Here is an 18,776-nt window from a genome sequence, read left to right as displayed (position 1 = left end):
TAGAATTTCTTGACCTCATCCTATAGTATTCCCTAATTTTGCTCATCTCCAGAAAGTCTTTATTCTCTTCTAAATCTGCTCATTTCTGTACAAATTTTTAGATGTTGTAATTGAACTGTTTTAACATAACTTACACAAGTAATTTTTATGTACTATAGTAAGATTATTAAAGAGCATTTAGATAGTATATGGTTTATTTCAATTACCTTCAACAAATATTAGTTTTAAAATTCTTAAAAAAAAATTCTTGATAACTTTTTTTTCCATTTACTGCACTTGTTTCAGAGGCTATCTATCAAGGATATGGAAACAAAAAATGCAACAGAGCTGATGGAGTTCATCCTCACAGGTCTTACACATCAACCAGAGTGGCAAATCCCCCTGTTCCTTCTGCTCTTGATGATATATCTCATCACCATCATGGGGAACCTTGGTCTGATTGCTCTCATCTGCAATGACCCTCACCTTCACATCCCCATGTACTTACTCCTTGGGAGTTTAGCATTTGTGGATGCCTGGGTATCATCTACAGTGACCCTCAAAATGCTGGCCAACTTCCTAGGCAAGAGTAAGATGATATCTCTCTCTGAATGCATGGTACAATTCTCTTCCTTTGTAATCAGCGTAACCACAGAATGTTTTCTGCTGTCAACAATGGCATATGATCGCTATGTAGCTATTTGCAAACCATTACTTTATTCAGTGATTATGACCAATAGACTATGCATGCAACTATTAAGTCTTATCATTTTTAGGTGGCCTTATACATTCCATAATTCATACAGGTTTGTTATTCAGAGTAACGTTTTGTAACTCTAATATAATACATCACTTTTATTGTGACATTATGCCACTGATTAAAATTTCTTGTACTGATCCCTCTGTTAATGTTCTGATGGTATTTATTTTCTCTGGTTCAATTCAGGTGTTTACCATTCTCATTGTTCTTATCTCTTATATACTTGTTCTCTTTACAATATTAAAAAAGAAGTCTATACAAGGAATAAGGAAAGCCTTCTCCACCTGTGGAGCCCACCTTCTGTCTGTCTCTTTATACTATGGGCCTCTTCTCTTCATGTATGTGCACCCTGGATCTGAACAAGCAGATGATTGATCAAGATATGATAGACTCTCTATTTTACACTGTCATAATTCCTTTCTTAAATCCAATTATCTACAGCCTGAGAAATAAGAAAGTCATAGATTCACTGACAAAAGTGTTAAAGAGATATTCTTAGATCTCATAGTAATATCTATTTTCATTAAAGCATTAACTAAATTGTATAGTTTTGATCTTGCTATGTAATGATTAGTATTCAAAATTTTTTGTACTTATAATGTCCTATAATTTTGGGACTTATGTTAGTACCTACTAAATTCCCTAAATAATTTTTACTTCTTATTACAAAATTTTTATTAAACTGTTTATAGAATACCAAAATAAAGCAAAAAACAAACACAAACAATCATTTTATATGCTTTTATGTTCTAGAACATGACTAAAAATGCATAAAGTACTAAAATAGTGAAGTTACTATAAGGGGGAATTGTTTATGGTATCTTTGATTCTTATAAACCATAGACCTAGAGACAGAGACTCTTATTACTTTTAACTCCACAGTGGAGGCAGGTTGGTATTTGCTTGAACAGAGACAAATCCCAAGAATTTCATCTGCCGTCAAAGGTCCCATATTCCACTTTATTTAGGCTATGGTAACTTTCATCATGAGAAATGCTGGGTTGGAGGAAGCACAAGCTGGAATCAAGATTGCCAGGAGAAATATCAATAACCTCAGATATGCAGATGACACCACCCTTATGGCAGAAAGTGAAGAGGAACTAAAAAGCCTCTTGATGAAAGTGAAAGAGGAGAGTGAAAAAGTTGGCTTAAAGCTCAACATTCAGAAAACTAAGATCATGGCATCCAGTCCCATCACTTCACAGCAAATAGATTGGGAAACAGTGGAGACAGTGGCTGAGTTTATTTTTTGGGGCTCCAAAATCACTGCAGATGGTGATTGCAGCCATGAAATTAAAAGAGGCTTACTCCTTGGAAGGAAAGTTATGACCAACCTAGACAGCATATTAAAAAGCAGAGACATTACTTTGCCAACAAAGGTCCGTCTGGTCAAGACTATGGATTTCCCAGTGGCCATGTATGGATGTGAGAGTTGGACTATAAAGAAAGCTGAGCACTAAAGAACTGATGCTTTTGAACTGTGGTGCTGGAGAAGACTCTTGAGAGTCCCTTGGACTGCAAGGAGATCCAACCAGTCCATCCTAAAGGAGATCAGTCCTGGGTGTTCATTGGAAGGACTGATGCTGAAGCTGAAACTCCAACACTTTGGCCACCTGATGTGAAGAGCTGACTCATTGGAAAAGACCCTGATGCTGGGAAAGATTGAGGGCAAAATGAGAAGGGGACGACAGAGGATGTGATGGTTGGATGGCATCACCGACTCAATGGACATGGGTTTCGGTGGACTCCGTGCTGTGGTTCATGGGGTCGCAAGGAGTTGGACATGACTCAGCAACTGAACTGAACTTCTTTGGTAATCACCTGTCGTATCACACAAAGAAATGGAAAAGCAAGGGGGAAAAAAATGGCATGGGAGTAAGACAGTGAAAACAGAACTACACTGTAGGAGATGATCTTAGCTGAGAGTGATGCTTAGGAAAAGGCAAAGAGGCATGTTTTCTTTCATTGTCTATGACTTCTACAGTCCTTTTTGTGTCTGTATTTCATTGATCAATTTGAAAAGCTTCACTAAGAAAGCTAGCAGATTATATTGAAGATTTATGCTGTAAGGGGTAGGATAGAAAAAATGGATTAATATTCTTTGAATTTTTTAAAAGTAAACCTAGTAAGAAACTAGAAACATGTAAAGGTTGTCAGCTTATCAGGATGTGTGGTGGACAATGAGGAGATATAAATGCATCTCATCAAAGTTCAAATAATGTTAAGATATGCTATTGTGATGCCTGTGGGTTGGCTGCGAAAGAAATGAAAACGAACAAGAGTTTGCATGTTTGTGCCCCAAAGTCCTTAAATATTCATTTTCATCACACTCCATGCTCTAAGAATAAAGAGTGATTCACCTTCAGGTCCACCCCTTCTTTGCCTCTCATCACTCATCCTAGGTACATTCTTATTGATACCACTGTGACACTCACTTTCATAACCACTTACCTCTGTGATTTACAAAATTCTAGTTACTTATCCGCTTCATTCTGCTCATTCTCTCTTATTTTCCAAACATATCTGCCAGATATTTCTTTGTAAAAAGAACTCAGATTAAATCATATTACTCTTCAAGGATCTATAATGGATTGCCATTAGCAGGTTTTTTGTGTGGTGTTTGTGTGTGTATACACACAACACACAAAATTTAGCATTATTTATTTATGCATGTGCATGTTCAGACTATATGATGTTTCTATATATATGTACATCTATATAAATATTTATATATTTTTCTTTCTCTATCTTCCTTGCTCTGAATTTGTTCACTGTGGTTGAGGTCCTTTCAATTATACTATGGTTGGACTCCAAGTCCTTTCCTTCACAATTCTCCTGTGGACTCTCTTTTATAGCAACAATAAGTCACTGAAAGACTGGATACACTTCCCTCCTCAGTTATGTCCTTTTGCTCTTACTGGTCTCCCCACAGAGAATCCACCTCCCCAGCCCCAAACTGATCCTTCAGAATTTTCATGGTGTCTTTCTTCAAGGTCTATCTTGTACCTTAGAGTGTAGATTATCTACTTTCAGATTGCCCTAAAGAGGATGGCAATGCACACTCATTTGAAACTCTTGTTAGTTTATTTACTCTTCTTAGACCACCCTTGGACTTGGATATTACTTATTCTGGACCTAAAAATTCTTTTAGATCTCAACTTAGAAGTCTTTACACTGTATTTTTTGCAGTGAATGGCAGAATAGCTTGCACATCTGAATTTCTAAACAAGAATTTGTGAAATATACAAACACATAGAATGCAGTAAGAGTGCATCACTCTTTTTGAATCTTGTAACAAAGTACAAGAAGTTTCCTTGATTTGAGATGGTTACTGCATGCAGCTTGCCTTTTGTTATCATATTTCCCTTTAGTTTTCAAAATAAAGCAAAAACTCATTAAAGGAACAGTGCATTTTTATATTAGTATAGGATAATTTTCCAGAATAACAAAATGAAAAATATACATTCAGATGACCATTATATCTAGTACTGTGGGCAAGAATCCCTTAGAAGAAATGGAGTGGCTCTCATGGTCAACAAAAGAGTTTGAAATAAAGAACTTGGGTGAAATCTCAAAAACAGCAGGATGATCTCAGTTCATTGCCAAGGCAAAGCATTCAACATCATAGTCATCCAAGTCTTTGTCCCAGCAACTAATGTTGAAGAAGCTGATGTCAAATGGTTCTATGAAGACCTACAAGACTTTCTAGAACTAACAGCAAAAAAAAGATGTCCTTTTCAGCATAAGGGATTGAAATGCAAAAGCAGAAAGTCAAGAGATACCCAGAATAGCGGTTCGGCCTTGGAGTACAAAATTGTTGTTCAGTCGCTCAGTCGTGTCTGACTCTTTGCAACTCCACGGACTGCAGCACACAAGGTTCCCATGTCCTTTACTATCTCCTGCCATTTGCTCAAACTCATGTCCATTGAGTTGATGATGCCATCCAACCGTCTCATCCTCTGTCACCCCCTTCTCTTCAGGCCCTCAATCTTTCCCAGCATCAGGGTCTTTTCCAATGAGCTGGCTCTTCACATCAGGTGGCCAAAGTATTGGAGCTTTAGCTTCAGCCTCAGTCCTTCCAATGAATATTCGGACTTGATTTCCTTTAGGATTGACTGGCCTGATCTCCTTGCAGTCCAAGGGACTCTGAAAAGTCTTCTCCAGCACCACAACTCGAAAGCATCACTTCTTCAGTGTTCATTTTCCTTTACGGTCCAACTCTCACATTTGTACATGATTACTGGAAAAACCATAGCTTTGACTATATAGACCTTTGTCGGCAAAGTGATGACTCTGCTTTTTAATACGCTATCTAGTTTCATCATAGCTTTTCTTCCAAGGAGAAAGTGCCTTTAAATATCATGACTGCAGTCATGGTTCACAGTGATTTTGGAGCCCTAGAAAAGAAATCTGCCACTGTTTCCATTTTCCCCTCATTTATTTTCCAAGAAGTGATGTGACTATGATCTTAGTTTTTTGAATGTTGAGTTTTAAGCCAAAAGTTTTAATTACTTGAGTTGTAATTTAGAAATACAGATTATTAGACTTTATTATTAACCCACTAAATCAATATGTACATTAAACCTCATGATCTATATTTTACACAAAAAGTTCCTTAGCCAATTCTAATGTGCAATCTGGTTTGGAAACCACTGGACAATGTAACAGCTTCCTGGCTAGTATTCTTGACTATAATTTCCACTCCCTGCAGTTTATTTTCTATACTACCTCATACAAATTTTAAAAAATATCTTACAGTCCCACTTGTATCTCTTATTTTCAGTGTATACTTACTAGCTGACGAGTAATGTTCAAGATACTTTGCAAGCCATTCAAGTTATTTCATTATCTAAGTCTTTCAAACTTCCTTTCCCTAGACCCTATATCCATGCCCTAGACACAATTCCCTATCACACTCCACCCTACTTCCACAAATTTCACACGTTTAGAATGTCTTCCATTTTTCTAAATCTGCTCATTGCTTCACATTTTTTGAATTTAAGTAAGAATTTATTTCCATTTCCCCAAGAAAATCCATGTTAAATAGTAATGAATATTTATCCCATTGATTTCAGGAAATATCCAGTGAGGACATGGAAGAGCAACAACATTGCTGACAGAGTTTGTTCTCACAGGACTTAAGTATCAACCACAGCGGCAAGCCCTCTTGCTCTTGGTGCTATGCCTCATCACCACTGTGGGGAACCTTGGTCTGACTGCTCTCATTTGCAATGACCCTCACCTTCACATTCCCATGTACCCATTCCTTAGAAAATTGGCCTTTGTGGATGCCTGGATATCCTCCACAGTGACTCCCAAGATGCTGGTCAACTTGTGTGTCAAGAGCAAAATGATCTCTCTCACTGAATGCAAAATATGTTTTTTTACCCCTTTGCAGTCAGTGTAACCACAGAACGTTTTCTGCTGGCAACAATGGCATATGATCACTATATGGCCATTTGCAAACCATTAATTTAGCTAATGATCATGACCAATAGACTATGCATCTGGCTTAGTTTTGTCATTTTTAGGTGGCCTTTTCCATGTTATAATTGATAATGCTTTTTTAATTCAAATTAACTTTCTGCAACTCCAACATAGTACATAAATTTTACTGTGATATAATACACAGTGATATAATATTGTTTAAGATTTTCTGCACTGATCCTTCCATTAAATTTCTGGTGATATTTATTTTCTCTGGGTCTATACAGGTGTTCACTATTCTCATTGTTCTTGCCTCTTATACACTTGTTCTCTTTACAATTTTGAAGAAGAAGTCTTTACAATGCATAAGGAGGGCCTTCTCCATCTGTGCATCCCACCTGCTATCTGCCTCTTTATACTATGGGGCTCTTCTCTTCATGTATGTGCACCCTGGATCTGCACAAGCAGATGATGAGGATATGATGGACTCTCTGTTTTACATTGTCATAATCCCTTTGTTAAATCCAGTTATCTACAGCCTAAGAAATAAGAGAGTTGTAGACTCACTGGCAAAAATAGTAAAATGCTCAGAATTCATACTAGTATCAGTCCTCCTTCACTAATACAGTCATATAATAACACAGATTAGATGGTGGTACATGACAGTTCAGTTCAGTCACTCAGTCACGTCTGACTCTTTGCGACTTCATGAACCACAGCACGCCAGGCCTCCCTGTCCATCACCAACTTCTGGAGTCCACCCAAACCCATGTCCCTTGAGTCGGTGATGCCATCCAACCATCTCATCCTCTGTCATCTGCTTTTCCTCCTGCCCTCAATCTTTCCCAGCATCAGGGTCTTTTCCAATGAGTCAGCTCTTTGCATCAGGTGGCCAAAGTATTGGAGTTTCAGCTTCAACATCAGTCCTTCCAATGAACACCCAGGACTGATCTCCTTGAGGATGGACTGGTTGTATTTCCTTGCAGTCCAAGGGACTCTCAAGAATCTTCTCCAACACCACAGTTTTAAAGCATCGATTCTTTAGTGCTTAGCTTTCTTCACAATCCAACTCTCACATCCATACATGACCACTGGAAAAACCACAGCCTTGACTAGACCTTTGTTGGCAAAGTAATGTCTCTGCTTTTTAATATGCTAATCTATAAGAATTTTGAGTCACTATGTTGTATAACTGAAACTAATATGTGAAAGAGAAAGTTGCTCAGATGTGTCCAACTCTTTGCAACCCCATGACTATATAATCCACGGAATTCTCCAGGCCAGAATATTGGAGTGGGTAGCCATTCCCTTCTCCAAGGGATCTTCCAACCCAGGGATTGAAACTAATATATTATATATCATCACGTGTGTGCATGCTAGGTTGCTTCAGTTCTGTCTCACTCTTTGAGACCCTACGAACTGTAGCCCTCTAGGCTCCTCTATCCATGGGATTCTTTAGACAAGAATACTGGAATCAGTTGCCATTCCCTCTCCCAGGGATCTTCCTGAACCAGGAATTGAACCTGTGTCTCTTATGTCTCCTGCACTGGCAGGTGGGTTCTTTACCACTAGCACCATCTGGGAAGCCCATATCATGATAAATCTGGCCATTTCTCCTTCCAGGAAACCAAGGAGGTAGACTGCTCAAAGTTTTGCCCAATGGGAGGATATTCCATCACTACTGTCCTACAGGGATGTCACGGAGAGTGTCAGTAGTGCTATAGTTGTCCACCCTCAGATGGTGTCTTCATGTGGTACAGAATCATTGTTTAATCAGCTCCAGGTAATCTCTCCTCTTTCCATGAATTATAGAGACCAACCCACAAGGCCACAGTGCAGGCTGGGCTAGAGAAGTCATTGCAGCAGGTATGGAGATCATGTTTCTTCAAGAAAGATACTGGTGCCCTGAGGGCTTGCTCAGGCCAGAGGGTACATTTCACTTCCATTTGACAAAATTATGGCAGTGTACTGCCAATTTTATGGTTTGGTGGGTCATATAACACCAAGTTTATGAAAAGCTGCTCTAGTCTCATGGAAAACTGCCATTTTAACCAGCATTTTAAATGCTTAAGCATTCAGCCTCTAAAAATGCCTAGACGCAGGCCAACAGCTATTTGTCACAAGGACAGTAGTTATTTGCAGTGGATGCAGACCTTTGCTCCAGAATCAAGGTTCTGCTCTACTTTTTTACCTATGTGTGTGCTAGTCAGTAATGTCCAGTTTTTTTTGCAATCCCGTGGACTGTAGACTGCCAGGTTCCTCTGTCCATGGAATTCTCCAGGCAAGAATACTGGAGTGGGGAGCCATTCCCTTCTCCAGGGGATCTTCCTGACCCAGGGATCGAACCTGGTTCTCCTGCACTGCAGGCAGATTCTTTACCATCTGAGCTACCAGGGATGCCCAAGAGGCCTGCCAAAGACTCCCAACTGCATCCTTATCTGCCACTGCCACTCCAAGCACCATTGTTTCTGTGAGATCATGTGGTTCAATTGACAGCAGCCTGGACCTTTTGTAAACGTTCTTCTGTTCTGAGCCACACTCGAAGCTAGCAACTTTGGCTGGAATGGGCTGGAATAACACACCCAAATGATGATGGTGTTGTTTCTAAAATCCACAGGGTCCCAGTAGGTGTTGTGCCCTTTTTTTTTTTTTTCTTTTGTAGGAGGTGCCAGATGCAACAACATATCCTTCACCTATTAAAATGACTAAAACTAAAAAGACTATTCATACTAAGAGCAGCAATGCAGACCTTTGTACTCACTTATGGGCAACAAAATGAGTTAAAAGGTAACTATACAAAACTGATGGAGAAGTAAATGGGAACCCACTCCAGTATTCTTGCCTGGAAAATCCCACGGGCAGAGGAGCCTGGGGGACTATAGTTCATGGGGTTGCCAAGAGTCAGATATGACTGTGACTGCACACATACACAACTGAAGGGGCAGTAAATTGTTGCGTTTGAGTTATGCTGAAGCTACTAATGCACATTATACTGCTTACTCCATCCTTCGCTGTTTTCATACTGACTTCTATTTGATCTATTGTGGTTTTTTTTTTTCATGCATTTTTCTGCTTTCACTAGCATACTTTTTTTTTTTCATTTATTTTTATTAGTTGGAGTCTAATTACTTTACAGTATTGTAGTGGGTTTTGTCATACATTGACATGAATCAGCCATGGATTTACATGTATTCCCCATCCCGATCCCTCCTCCCACCTCCCTCTCTACCCAATCCCTCTGAGTCTTCCCAGTGCACCAGGCCCGAGCACTTGTCTCACACTAGCATACTTCTAAGAACACAGGACAACTGATTAATGAGTGAGTCTACCAAAGTCTATGGCCCATGTTTTTTGGGTTTTTTTTTTCCTAGCTACTAAGTTGGTCCCAAGTGGAGGTTAAATATTTTTCATTTTTCACATATCAAAACTAAATATTATCATTTTCATATTACACTACTTTGACATAAATAATGTCACTATATTTATAAATAAATGTTGAACAGCAACATCTCTGTTAATAATTAAAAGCAAATCTGAACATGTAATCTTCATGTTCAAAACCCCTCAATAGTTTCCCTTTCAATCGAGATAAAGAACAAAGTCCCCGACCCAGACTCCAGATCCTCCATGATCCCACCTGTGCTGGCCTCTCAAAAAAGCTCCTCTTTGCTCTCTATGCATGCCAACCCCATTTGCAATTTTTTTTCTTTCCATAATGGTCTAGCTCCCTGAAAAGCTAGACCTGCAAATGAAGGAAGACCTTGAGGAGTGCGAACGTTCAGAGGTATAACCTCATTAGAGATGAAGACGCTCAGCACCAGTTCTAAACTATTGGATCAGAATGTGCACTTTAAGAAACTCACCAGGAGATTCACAAGGACCTGAAGTCCAAGGAGTCCTGATCTAGGCTACTTCCCATGCATTCTTTCTTTTCATTTTTCTTTTGTGCCTCTCCCTGACCTATGCCTAGGAAGATTTCTCATCAAATTTCACTGTAAAGTGGAAAGTTGGAAATAGGCATGGAATACAAGCTACAGTCTTCATGAGTAGGACAACTTACTTGGGGTTGGCTCATAAAGGGTATTTAAAACTCTGGCTTCATGAAAACCAAGTGTGATTAGTTAAATCAGACCATACTGACCAAAGCATACAGAGTATCAAAATTTACAGATAAACTGGAGTTTGTATAAACATGTTAGAAATGTCATCTGTGATGTAAGTAGTGCAATTCCAATTTTTAAAAAATCTGGAACTGTCAACACTGATTTGATTTTTATTTCAGAGTCTGTAATGCCCTGCGGTATTGCCTGGATTCGTCATAAATGTCCATGTCAATAACACCCAGTGGAAAAGCTTAGGACTTTAGTAAAGAGAATCCTTGGGTGCTATCAGGGGAATATGGGTTTTTCATTTCCTCCTCTGGCAAAAGCGCACAGTTATGTAATTGGTTGATGTTGTTCAAAACAAATTCATATAAACAACATTTTCCTAAGCTTGGAAAATGAGGATTCCAAAATGAATCAGTGTGCAAACTGATGCTGTCTATGTAGAGTCACAGCAGTGTTCCTGTATTATTTTCTACTTCAGAAAGTAAAAAACTGAAAGGATCTCCACAGTTTCTTAAGAGATATTGGTAAGAATGAATGATTTCCATAATACTCATTATTTTTTATACAAAGTTAAAATACTACTAAATTTATAACAATTTTGATTTCATTCATAAGCCAATTGAAGCTGATGCATAGCCAACTGAAAATGAAAAATGAACAGTGAGTAACCTGTAACTTTTATTATTGTGAGTAAAATCTGGATGAGCAAAATAGCTCTAAGACTACATTGCATTCCTTAATGACATATAATTATTTAGTTAGAATAATTACAATGACTCTGTAGGATAAGTTTTGGTGAAGTAGAATGTCAAAAAAATTAAAAGTGAGTTTGGGGATTTAAGTCATAATGTGTCCTGTATAAGAAATCTTTCTGATAATTGTATTCAAAACACTCATTTCATTTTGTTGCTGTTGTTGTTCAGTCACTAAGTCATGTCCAACTCTTTGTGATGCCATGGACTGCAGCACTCCAGGCTCCCCTGTCTTCCACTATCTTCTGGAGTTTCCTCAAATTCAAGTCCATTAAGTCAGTGATGCTACCTAACCATCTCATCTCTTGCCACCCCTTTGTCTTTTTGCCTGATGCTTTCCCAGCATCAGGGTCTTTTCCAATGAGTTGGCTCTTCGCATCAGGTGGCCAAAGTATTGGAGTTGCAGCTTCAGCATCAGTCCTTCCAATGAATATTCATTTAATTAACCACATTAACAAATTAAATTTTAAGTTAATTTGCTTAAACCATAACCTCTCTTTCCTTTCACCAACTTCTGACAATAATTTCATTGAAAAAAATATATATATCTGGAAAAATTCAGAAGATATTTCCCAGTGCTCTTTTCAGCCTTATGACTCAATAATCACCCACACATTGAATTGAAAATTTGAGTTATTGGAGACTGCATGGAACAAAACCCATTCCAAATATACATTTAACAAATTCAAATTTTTGGATTGGTTATTTACTTTGCCTGTATTAAGTTCCAGTACTTGCCTCAATTTTTTCTGCTATCAAACTGGTAGAAAAACAGAATCTGTCAGGTAAACCCATCAGGATTTCTAGGGAAAGTCAGTTGTAATAATAATAATAACAAAGATACTGTGCATGGTAGAATATTTACCAACAATGCAAATTTATAAAGTAAAATTAAAATGAAAGTCTCTGTTCCATATATAAATTCCATAGGAAATAAACGGGGTTTTGAATAAAAGAAAAAGGATTTATAGTACTGATAGCTTTTAACAAAAATCAAATTTAAGACAAATATTTGAACCATACCTCTAGCCTCTCCTTATTTCATCTAAGCTTTTCTCTGATACTTCCTCGTACCCTCTTCAATGCCTTGTCTGTCCTACACTTATCCATCTATATCCCTTCTCCTCTTCCCGCTTCTTGTTTCCTTTTCATCTCCCCCTCCAAATTTCCCATTCTATTCCTTTATCCTCTTTCTTCTCAATGCCTGCCTCTCTTTCTTTGAAAATTTAATGACATGGTTTCTCAAGACAAAAAATAATTTGCATCTGTCTCCACATCTCAGATACTCGCCTTCATTCCTCACTGCTATGCCACTTGCTTTCCACTCATTGCTCATTATTATCTGACATCTGTTCTGTCGCAAACGGAAACTCATCTCACTAAAGCCATTACAAATCTCTTAAATCCAACTCAGTGATTTCAGCTCACTCTTTTTCTTACCAAATAAACTGTGCTTTCCTTTGCTTTTTTTTTTTTTTTTTTTTTTGTGCTTTCTACTCTTGAGGTTCATAAAACTACCTTTCTAATTCCCCCTGCTTCTCTAGTCACTGTTCAATAGCCTTTTCTGGTCTTTTCTTGTCCCTCCTTGTGTGAGCCAGTGTTCCTGGTTGCAACATGAAATGAGTTAATTCAATGGAAATTGGCTCTAACAAGTAACTGCCAGGGAAATTACACAAATCCACTGGACAAATGGGCAGGAACACACAGAAAAAGAAGCTGAACAGTTAACCGCCAAAATCATATTGCAGCTCTAGCTCGGTGAGACCTGTTGCCGTTGCTGCTGAATTTGAATGCTACAGCTTACAATGAAAATGCCACTGTTGTGGGTGCAGCATGCATTTTGGCGGCATGATATTGCAACTTCGTTGACATGGAAAGTCTCTTTTCTCAACATTTGACCTCTTTCTCCCCTCTTCATATCCAAATTCAGTGTAGATGAGTTTGAGTGGCTAATGGTAGATCTGGTCCCCTCAGTCTAGGTTCAGGGGATAGAGAAGGTCAGTTTTTAGAATTTTGACTTCTAGAGTGAATGATAATTTTTGTCTAATACCAAGAGTCATAAGGCAGAAAAGAGAATCAAACATTAACTAATACATGATGGGTATCTATTTTAACTTAACACTTCCGCATGTATTTTCTTTTACCTTATCCACACTGTCCACTGTCTTCTGGATAGGCCATACATACTATGCTTTCAGCCACCTCAATGTCTCGTAAGTCATTATTTCTTTTAAGCTCTTATAGATTATTATTGCTAAATATATGTCACTTTTGATATTCAGAAGAAGTTTCTTGCAAAAACTGGCCTCTGCATCTGAATTTTCCTTAATTTTCCATGATCACTTAGTAAGACACCAAGTGACTTTCATCTTTACTAACCCACTCTTCTGGCTTCCCTGATAGCTTAGTTGGTAAAGAATCTGCCTGCAATGAAGGAGACCCTGGTTTGATTCCTGGGTCAGGAAGATCCGCTGGAGAAGGGATAGACTACCCACTCCAGTATTCTTGGGCTTCCCTTGTGGCTTAGCTTGTAAAGAATCTGCTGCAATGCAGGAGACCCTGGTTCAATTCCTGGATCGGGAAGATCCCCCTGGAGAAGGGAAAGGCTACCCACTCCAGTATTCTGGCCTGGAGAATTCCATGGACTGTATAGTCCATGGGGTGGCAAAGAGTTGGACACGACTGAGCAACTTTCACTAACCCACTCTTCATATCTCATGTGTCACCAAGTCCCAGTAACTCTACATTGTGATTTATTTTGATCTGTTTCTTTGTGGTCTCAAAACTCCCAATGTCATATCACATATGAATTAAAAACTTCAGATACATTTACATCACTTGGGGAGCATTTATAAAGTGCATATTATTAGATGCCATTTATGACGTGCATGGCAGTGAATTCATTTGTTAAACCAGGCCCTTGTAACATTTTTACTCCTGATGCTGCATCCATAACTAAAACACGGGATTTCTCTACCTTAGTAGTTTTCCCATAAATTTACCCATGTTCAGAATATCTTTCCTCTATTCTACATCTGTTCATCCCCACATACATCTTGAGATAAAATAGGCGGTTGGTCAAAAAGTTTGTTTGGGTTTTTCCATAAGACCATACAGAAAAACTGAACAAAATTTTTAGCCAACATAATAGTTGGTTTTTTCCAGCACAATAATTTCCCCAAAATATTTTTCATGTATTTCAGTAAGAGCAAATAAAGGGCACTCTAGTGTATGTTTTTATTTCTATTATCGTCCTGAAATTTTCTTTTTTAATGACTGATGACTGTCCTTTTTCCATCTACTGCGCTGTATTTCAGAGGCCATCTATTAAGGATATGGAAACAAAAAATGCAACAGAGCTGACAGAGTTTGTTCTCACGGGACTCACATATGAACCAGTATGGCAAGTGCCCCTGTTCCTGCTGTTCTTGATGATATACCTCATCACCATCACGGGAAACCTTGGTCTGATTGCTCTCATCTGGAAAGACCCCCACCTTCAAATTCCCATGTACATATTCCTTGGGAATTTGGCCTTAGTGGATATCTGGCTATCCTCCACAGTGACTCCCAAGATGCTGGTCAACATTATCACCCAGAATAAGAGGATATCTCTCTCTGAATGCCTGGTGCAATTTTTTTCATTTGCAGTCAGTGCAACTACGGAATGTTTTCTGCTGGCAATGATGTCGTATGATCGTTATCTAGCCATATGCAACCCACTACTTTATCCAGCAATTCTGACTCATAGACTATGCATGGGAATGTTAGTCTCATCATTTGTTGGTGGCCTTTTTCATGCCTTAATTCATACAGGCTTTTTATTCAGATTAACCTTCTGTAATGACAACATAATACACCACTTTTATTGTGACATCATGCCATTGTTTAAAATTTCTTGCACTGACCCTTCTATTAATGTTCTGATGATATTTATTTTCTCTGGCTCAATACAGGTGTTCACCATTCTTATTGTTCTTATCTCTTATACACTAGTTCTGTTCACAATTTTAAAAAAGAAGTCTGCACAAGGCATAAGGAAGGCCTTCTCCACCTGTGGGGCCCACCTCCTCTCTGTCTCCTTATACTATGGCCCTCTTCTTTTTATGTATGTGCGTCCTGGATCCACACAAGCAGATCATCAGGATATGACGGACTCTCTGTTTTACACTGTCATAATTCCTTTCCTAAATCCAATTATCTACAGTCTGAGAAATAAAAAAGTCATAAATTCACTGCTAAAAATATTAAAAAGAAACATTAAGATTTAATACTAATATGTGTTCTCGTATATAAAAGCAACATAAAATTATGTAGATTAAATTTTTAATTGTGTTTAACATTCAAAGTTTTCTGCATTCATAACTGTTCTATTATTTTAATGACTTAAGATTTTAGTACCTAATAAATGATTTTAAATATTTGTATATATTATTTAAACACACAGGAAATTTTAATCAAGTCTTCATATCATACCGAAATAAGCAGAAATGAAAATATTTTACATGTTTGTATATTCTTCATTGTGGTTTTATAAGTCCATTTACTAAACATATATTAAGCACTAAAATTGTGCTGTACCTCTGAAAAGAACTCATATATGAGGCCTTTGATCATAATCAGCCGTATAGCCTGGAGACTCATATTACATATAACTCCACATAGTAAGCATGTTGTGTTTGAGAGGCAGATCAGAGGCAGATCCCAGGAATGCTGCTGACCATCAAAAGGTCTTCTATTCTACTTTATTTAGGACATGGTGAGCTCACTTCTTGTGTATTCAACTCTCATTTGACACAGAAGAATAAACACAATGGGAAAGCAATGAAGAAAGCATGAGAAAGGACTCAAGGATTTTGACCTGACCTTCACTGTTGAAGGATTCTCTTAACTCAGCCTGCTTCTATGAGGACCAAAAAGGAGTGAGTTGCCTCTCACTGCCCATAATGCTTTCTAAGGCCCCTTCTAGCTATGCTTGTTGTTCAGTAGTCTGAAAAGTTTCACTGTGTCAGAAAGCTAACAGTTTAGATTGAGGACCTAATTTTTAAATGGGCATGGGGAAGAAACAAGTGGCAGAATAGGAAGGAAATGTTCTCCATCTTTGAAATCTGCCAACTGGCACAGTGATAAAGAATCTGCCTGCCAACGCAGGAGGCACAGGACATGCGGGTTCGATCCCTGGGCCAGGAGATCCCCTAGAGGAGGAAATGGCAACTCCCTCCAGTATTCCTACCTGGAAAATTCCATGAACAGAGGAGCCAGGTGGAACAGTCCACAGGGTCGCAAAGAGTCAGACAAAATGAGCACATGAGCACACAAGTGCAAACTACTATAGGGACTGAATGTCAGTGTTCCCCCAAATCCGTATGTTGAAGCACCAACCCCTTAATATGGTGGTATTAGAGTAGACTCTTTGGCAGGTAATTAGTCTTAGATGAGGTCATGAGATCATGAGGCTCAGATCATGAACTCCTTGTTTCAAAATTCAGACTTAAATTGAAGAAAGTAGGGAAAACCACTAAACCAATCAGGTATGATGTAAATCAAATCCCTTATGATTATACAGTGGAAGTGAGAAACAGATTCAAGGGGTTAGATTTGATAGAGTGCATGAAAAAATACAGACAAAGGTTCATTACATCGTACAGGAAGCAGTGATCAAGACCATCCCCAAGAAAAAGAAATGCAAAAAGGCAAAATGGTTGTCTGAGGAGGCCTTACAAATAGCTGAGAAAAGAAGAGAAGTGAAAGGCAAAGGAGAAAAGGAAAGATATGCCCACTTGATTGCAGAGTTCCAAAGAATAGCAAGGAGAGATAAGAAAGCCTTCCTCAGTGATCAATGGAAAGAAATAGAGGAAAACAAAAGAATGGGAAAGACCAGAGATCTCTTCAAGAAAATTAGAGATACCAAGGGAACATTTCATGCAAAGATGGGCTCAATAAAGGGCAGAAATGGTATGGACCTAACAGAAGCAGAAGATATTAAGAAGAGGTAGCAAGAATACACAGAAGAACTATACAAAAAGATCTTCATGACCCAGACTATGAACAAAGCTAGTGGAGGCGATGGAATTCCAGTTAAGCTACTTCAAATAGTAAACAATGATGCTGTTAAAGTGTCGCACTCAATATGCCAGCAAATTTGGAAAACTCAGCAGTGGCCACAGGACTGGAAAAGGTTACATTTCATTCCAATCCCAAAGAAGGGCAATGCCAAAAAATGTTCAGACTACCGTAAAATTACACTCATCTCACACGCTAGGAAAGTAATGCTCAAAATTCTCCAAGCTGGGCTTCAACAGTACATGAACCATGAACTTTCAGATGTTCAAGCTGGATTTAGAAAAGGCAGAGGAATCAGAGATCAAATTACCAACATCTTTTGGATCACAGAAAAAGCAAGCGAATTCCAGAAAAACATCTACTTCTGCTTCATTGACTATGCTGAAGTCTTTGACTGTATATGGATTACAACAAACTGTGTAAAATTCTCAAGGAGATGGGAATACCAGACCACCCTACCTGCCTCCTGAGAAAGCTGCATGCAGGTCAAGAAGCAACAGTTAGAACTGGACATGGAACAACAGGCTGGTTCCAGGAGTATGTCAAGGCTGTATATTGTCACTGTGCTTATTTAACTTATATGCAGAGTACATCATGAGAAACGCTGGACTGGAGGAAGCACAAGCTGGAATCAAGATTGCTGGAAGAAATATCAATAACCTCAGATATGCAGATGACATCACCCTTATGGCAGAAAATGAAGAAGAACTAAAAAGCTTCTTGATGAAAGTGAAAGAGGAGAGTGAAAAAGTTAACTTAAAACTCAACATTCGGAAAACTAAGATCATGGCATCTGGTCCCATCACTTCATGGCAAATGGGGAAACAGTGGAAACAGTGACAGACTTTATTTTGGGGGGCTTCAAAATCACTGCAGATAGTGAGTGCAGCCACAAAATTAAAAGATCCTTGCTCCCTGGAAGAAAAACTATGACAAACCTTATATTGAAAAGCAGAGACATTACTTTGCCAACAAAGGTCCATCTAGTGAAACTATGGTTTTCCATTAGTCATGTGTGAATGTGACAGTTGCACTATAAAGAAAGCTGAACATCAAAGAACTGATGCTTTTGAACTGTGGTGTTGGAGAAGACTCTTGAGAGTCCCTTGGACTGCAAGGAGATCCAACCTGTCAATCCTAGAGGAAATCAGTCTTGAATATTCATTGGAAGGACTGATGCTAAACCTGAACTCCAATACTCTGGCCACCTAATGCGAAGAACTGACTCACTGGAAAAGACCCTGATGCTGGGAAAGATTGAAGGCAGGAGGAGAAGGGGATGACAGAGGATGACATGGTTTGATAGCATCACCAACTCAATGGACATGAGTTTGAGCAAGCTCTGGGATTTGGTTCTGGACAGGGAAGCCTGGTGCACTGCAATTCATGGGGTTGCAAAGAGTCGGACAGGACTGAGCGACTGAACTTATTAACTGAAGTCATAAGGGTAAGGCTTTTCATGATGGGATTAGTCCCCTTATAAGAAAAGAGAGAGACAAGAGAGCTCGCTTTCTCTACAGGGGTACTCAGCTAGGAAAGGCCATATGAGAAGGCAGCTGTTTGCCAGCCAGAAAGCAAGTTCTCACCAGTACAGTGTTTGTTGGACCCTTGGACTCAGACTTCCCAACCTCCAGAATGTAAAAAATCAATGTCTGTGTTATAAGGCCAAAAATCTATGATATTTGA

General features: G+C 38.7%; 1 protein-coding gene and 2 pseudogenes across 1 annotated transcript; all 3 read left to right on the top strand.

Moving 5' to 3' along the window:
- The first annotated feature begins 294 nt into the window (after positions 1-294).
- Positions 295-1,238, top strand: LOC110144063 (olfactory receptor 5H2-like; annotated as a pseudogene).
- A 3,086-nt stretch (positions 1,239-4,324) lies between these two features.
- LOC110144062 (olfactory receptor 5H8-like) lies at positions 4,325-8,945 on the top strand (annotated as a pseudogene).
- Positions 8,946-14,341: 5,396 nt separating this feature from the next.
- LOC110144055 (olfactory receptor 5H8-like) lies at positions 14,342-15,298 on the top strand. Its single transcript, XM_020903870.2, has one exon. It carries the CDS (start codon positions 14,363-14,365, stop codon positions 15,296-15,298), a length of 936 nt encoding a protein of 311 aa, XP_020759529.1. The 5' UTR covers positions 14,342-14,362.
- Positions 15,299-18,776: the final 3,478 nt, after the last annotated feature.

Source organism: Odocoileus virginianus, chromosome 25, assembly GCF_023699985.2.
Source record: "Odocoileus virginianus isolate 20LAN1187 ecotype Illinois chromosome 25, Ovbor_1.2, whole genome shotgun sequence".
Classification (NCBI taxonomy): domain Eukaryota; kingdom Metazoa; phylum Chordata; class Mammalia; order Artiodactyla; family Cervidae; genus Odocoileus; species Odocoileus virginianus.
The sequence above is the reverse complement of the archived record's forward strand: the minus strand, read 5'-3'. Positions and strand labels throughout refer to the sequence as shown.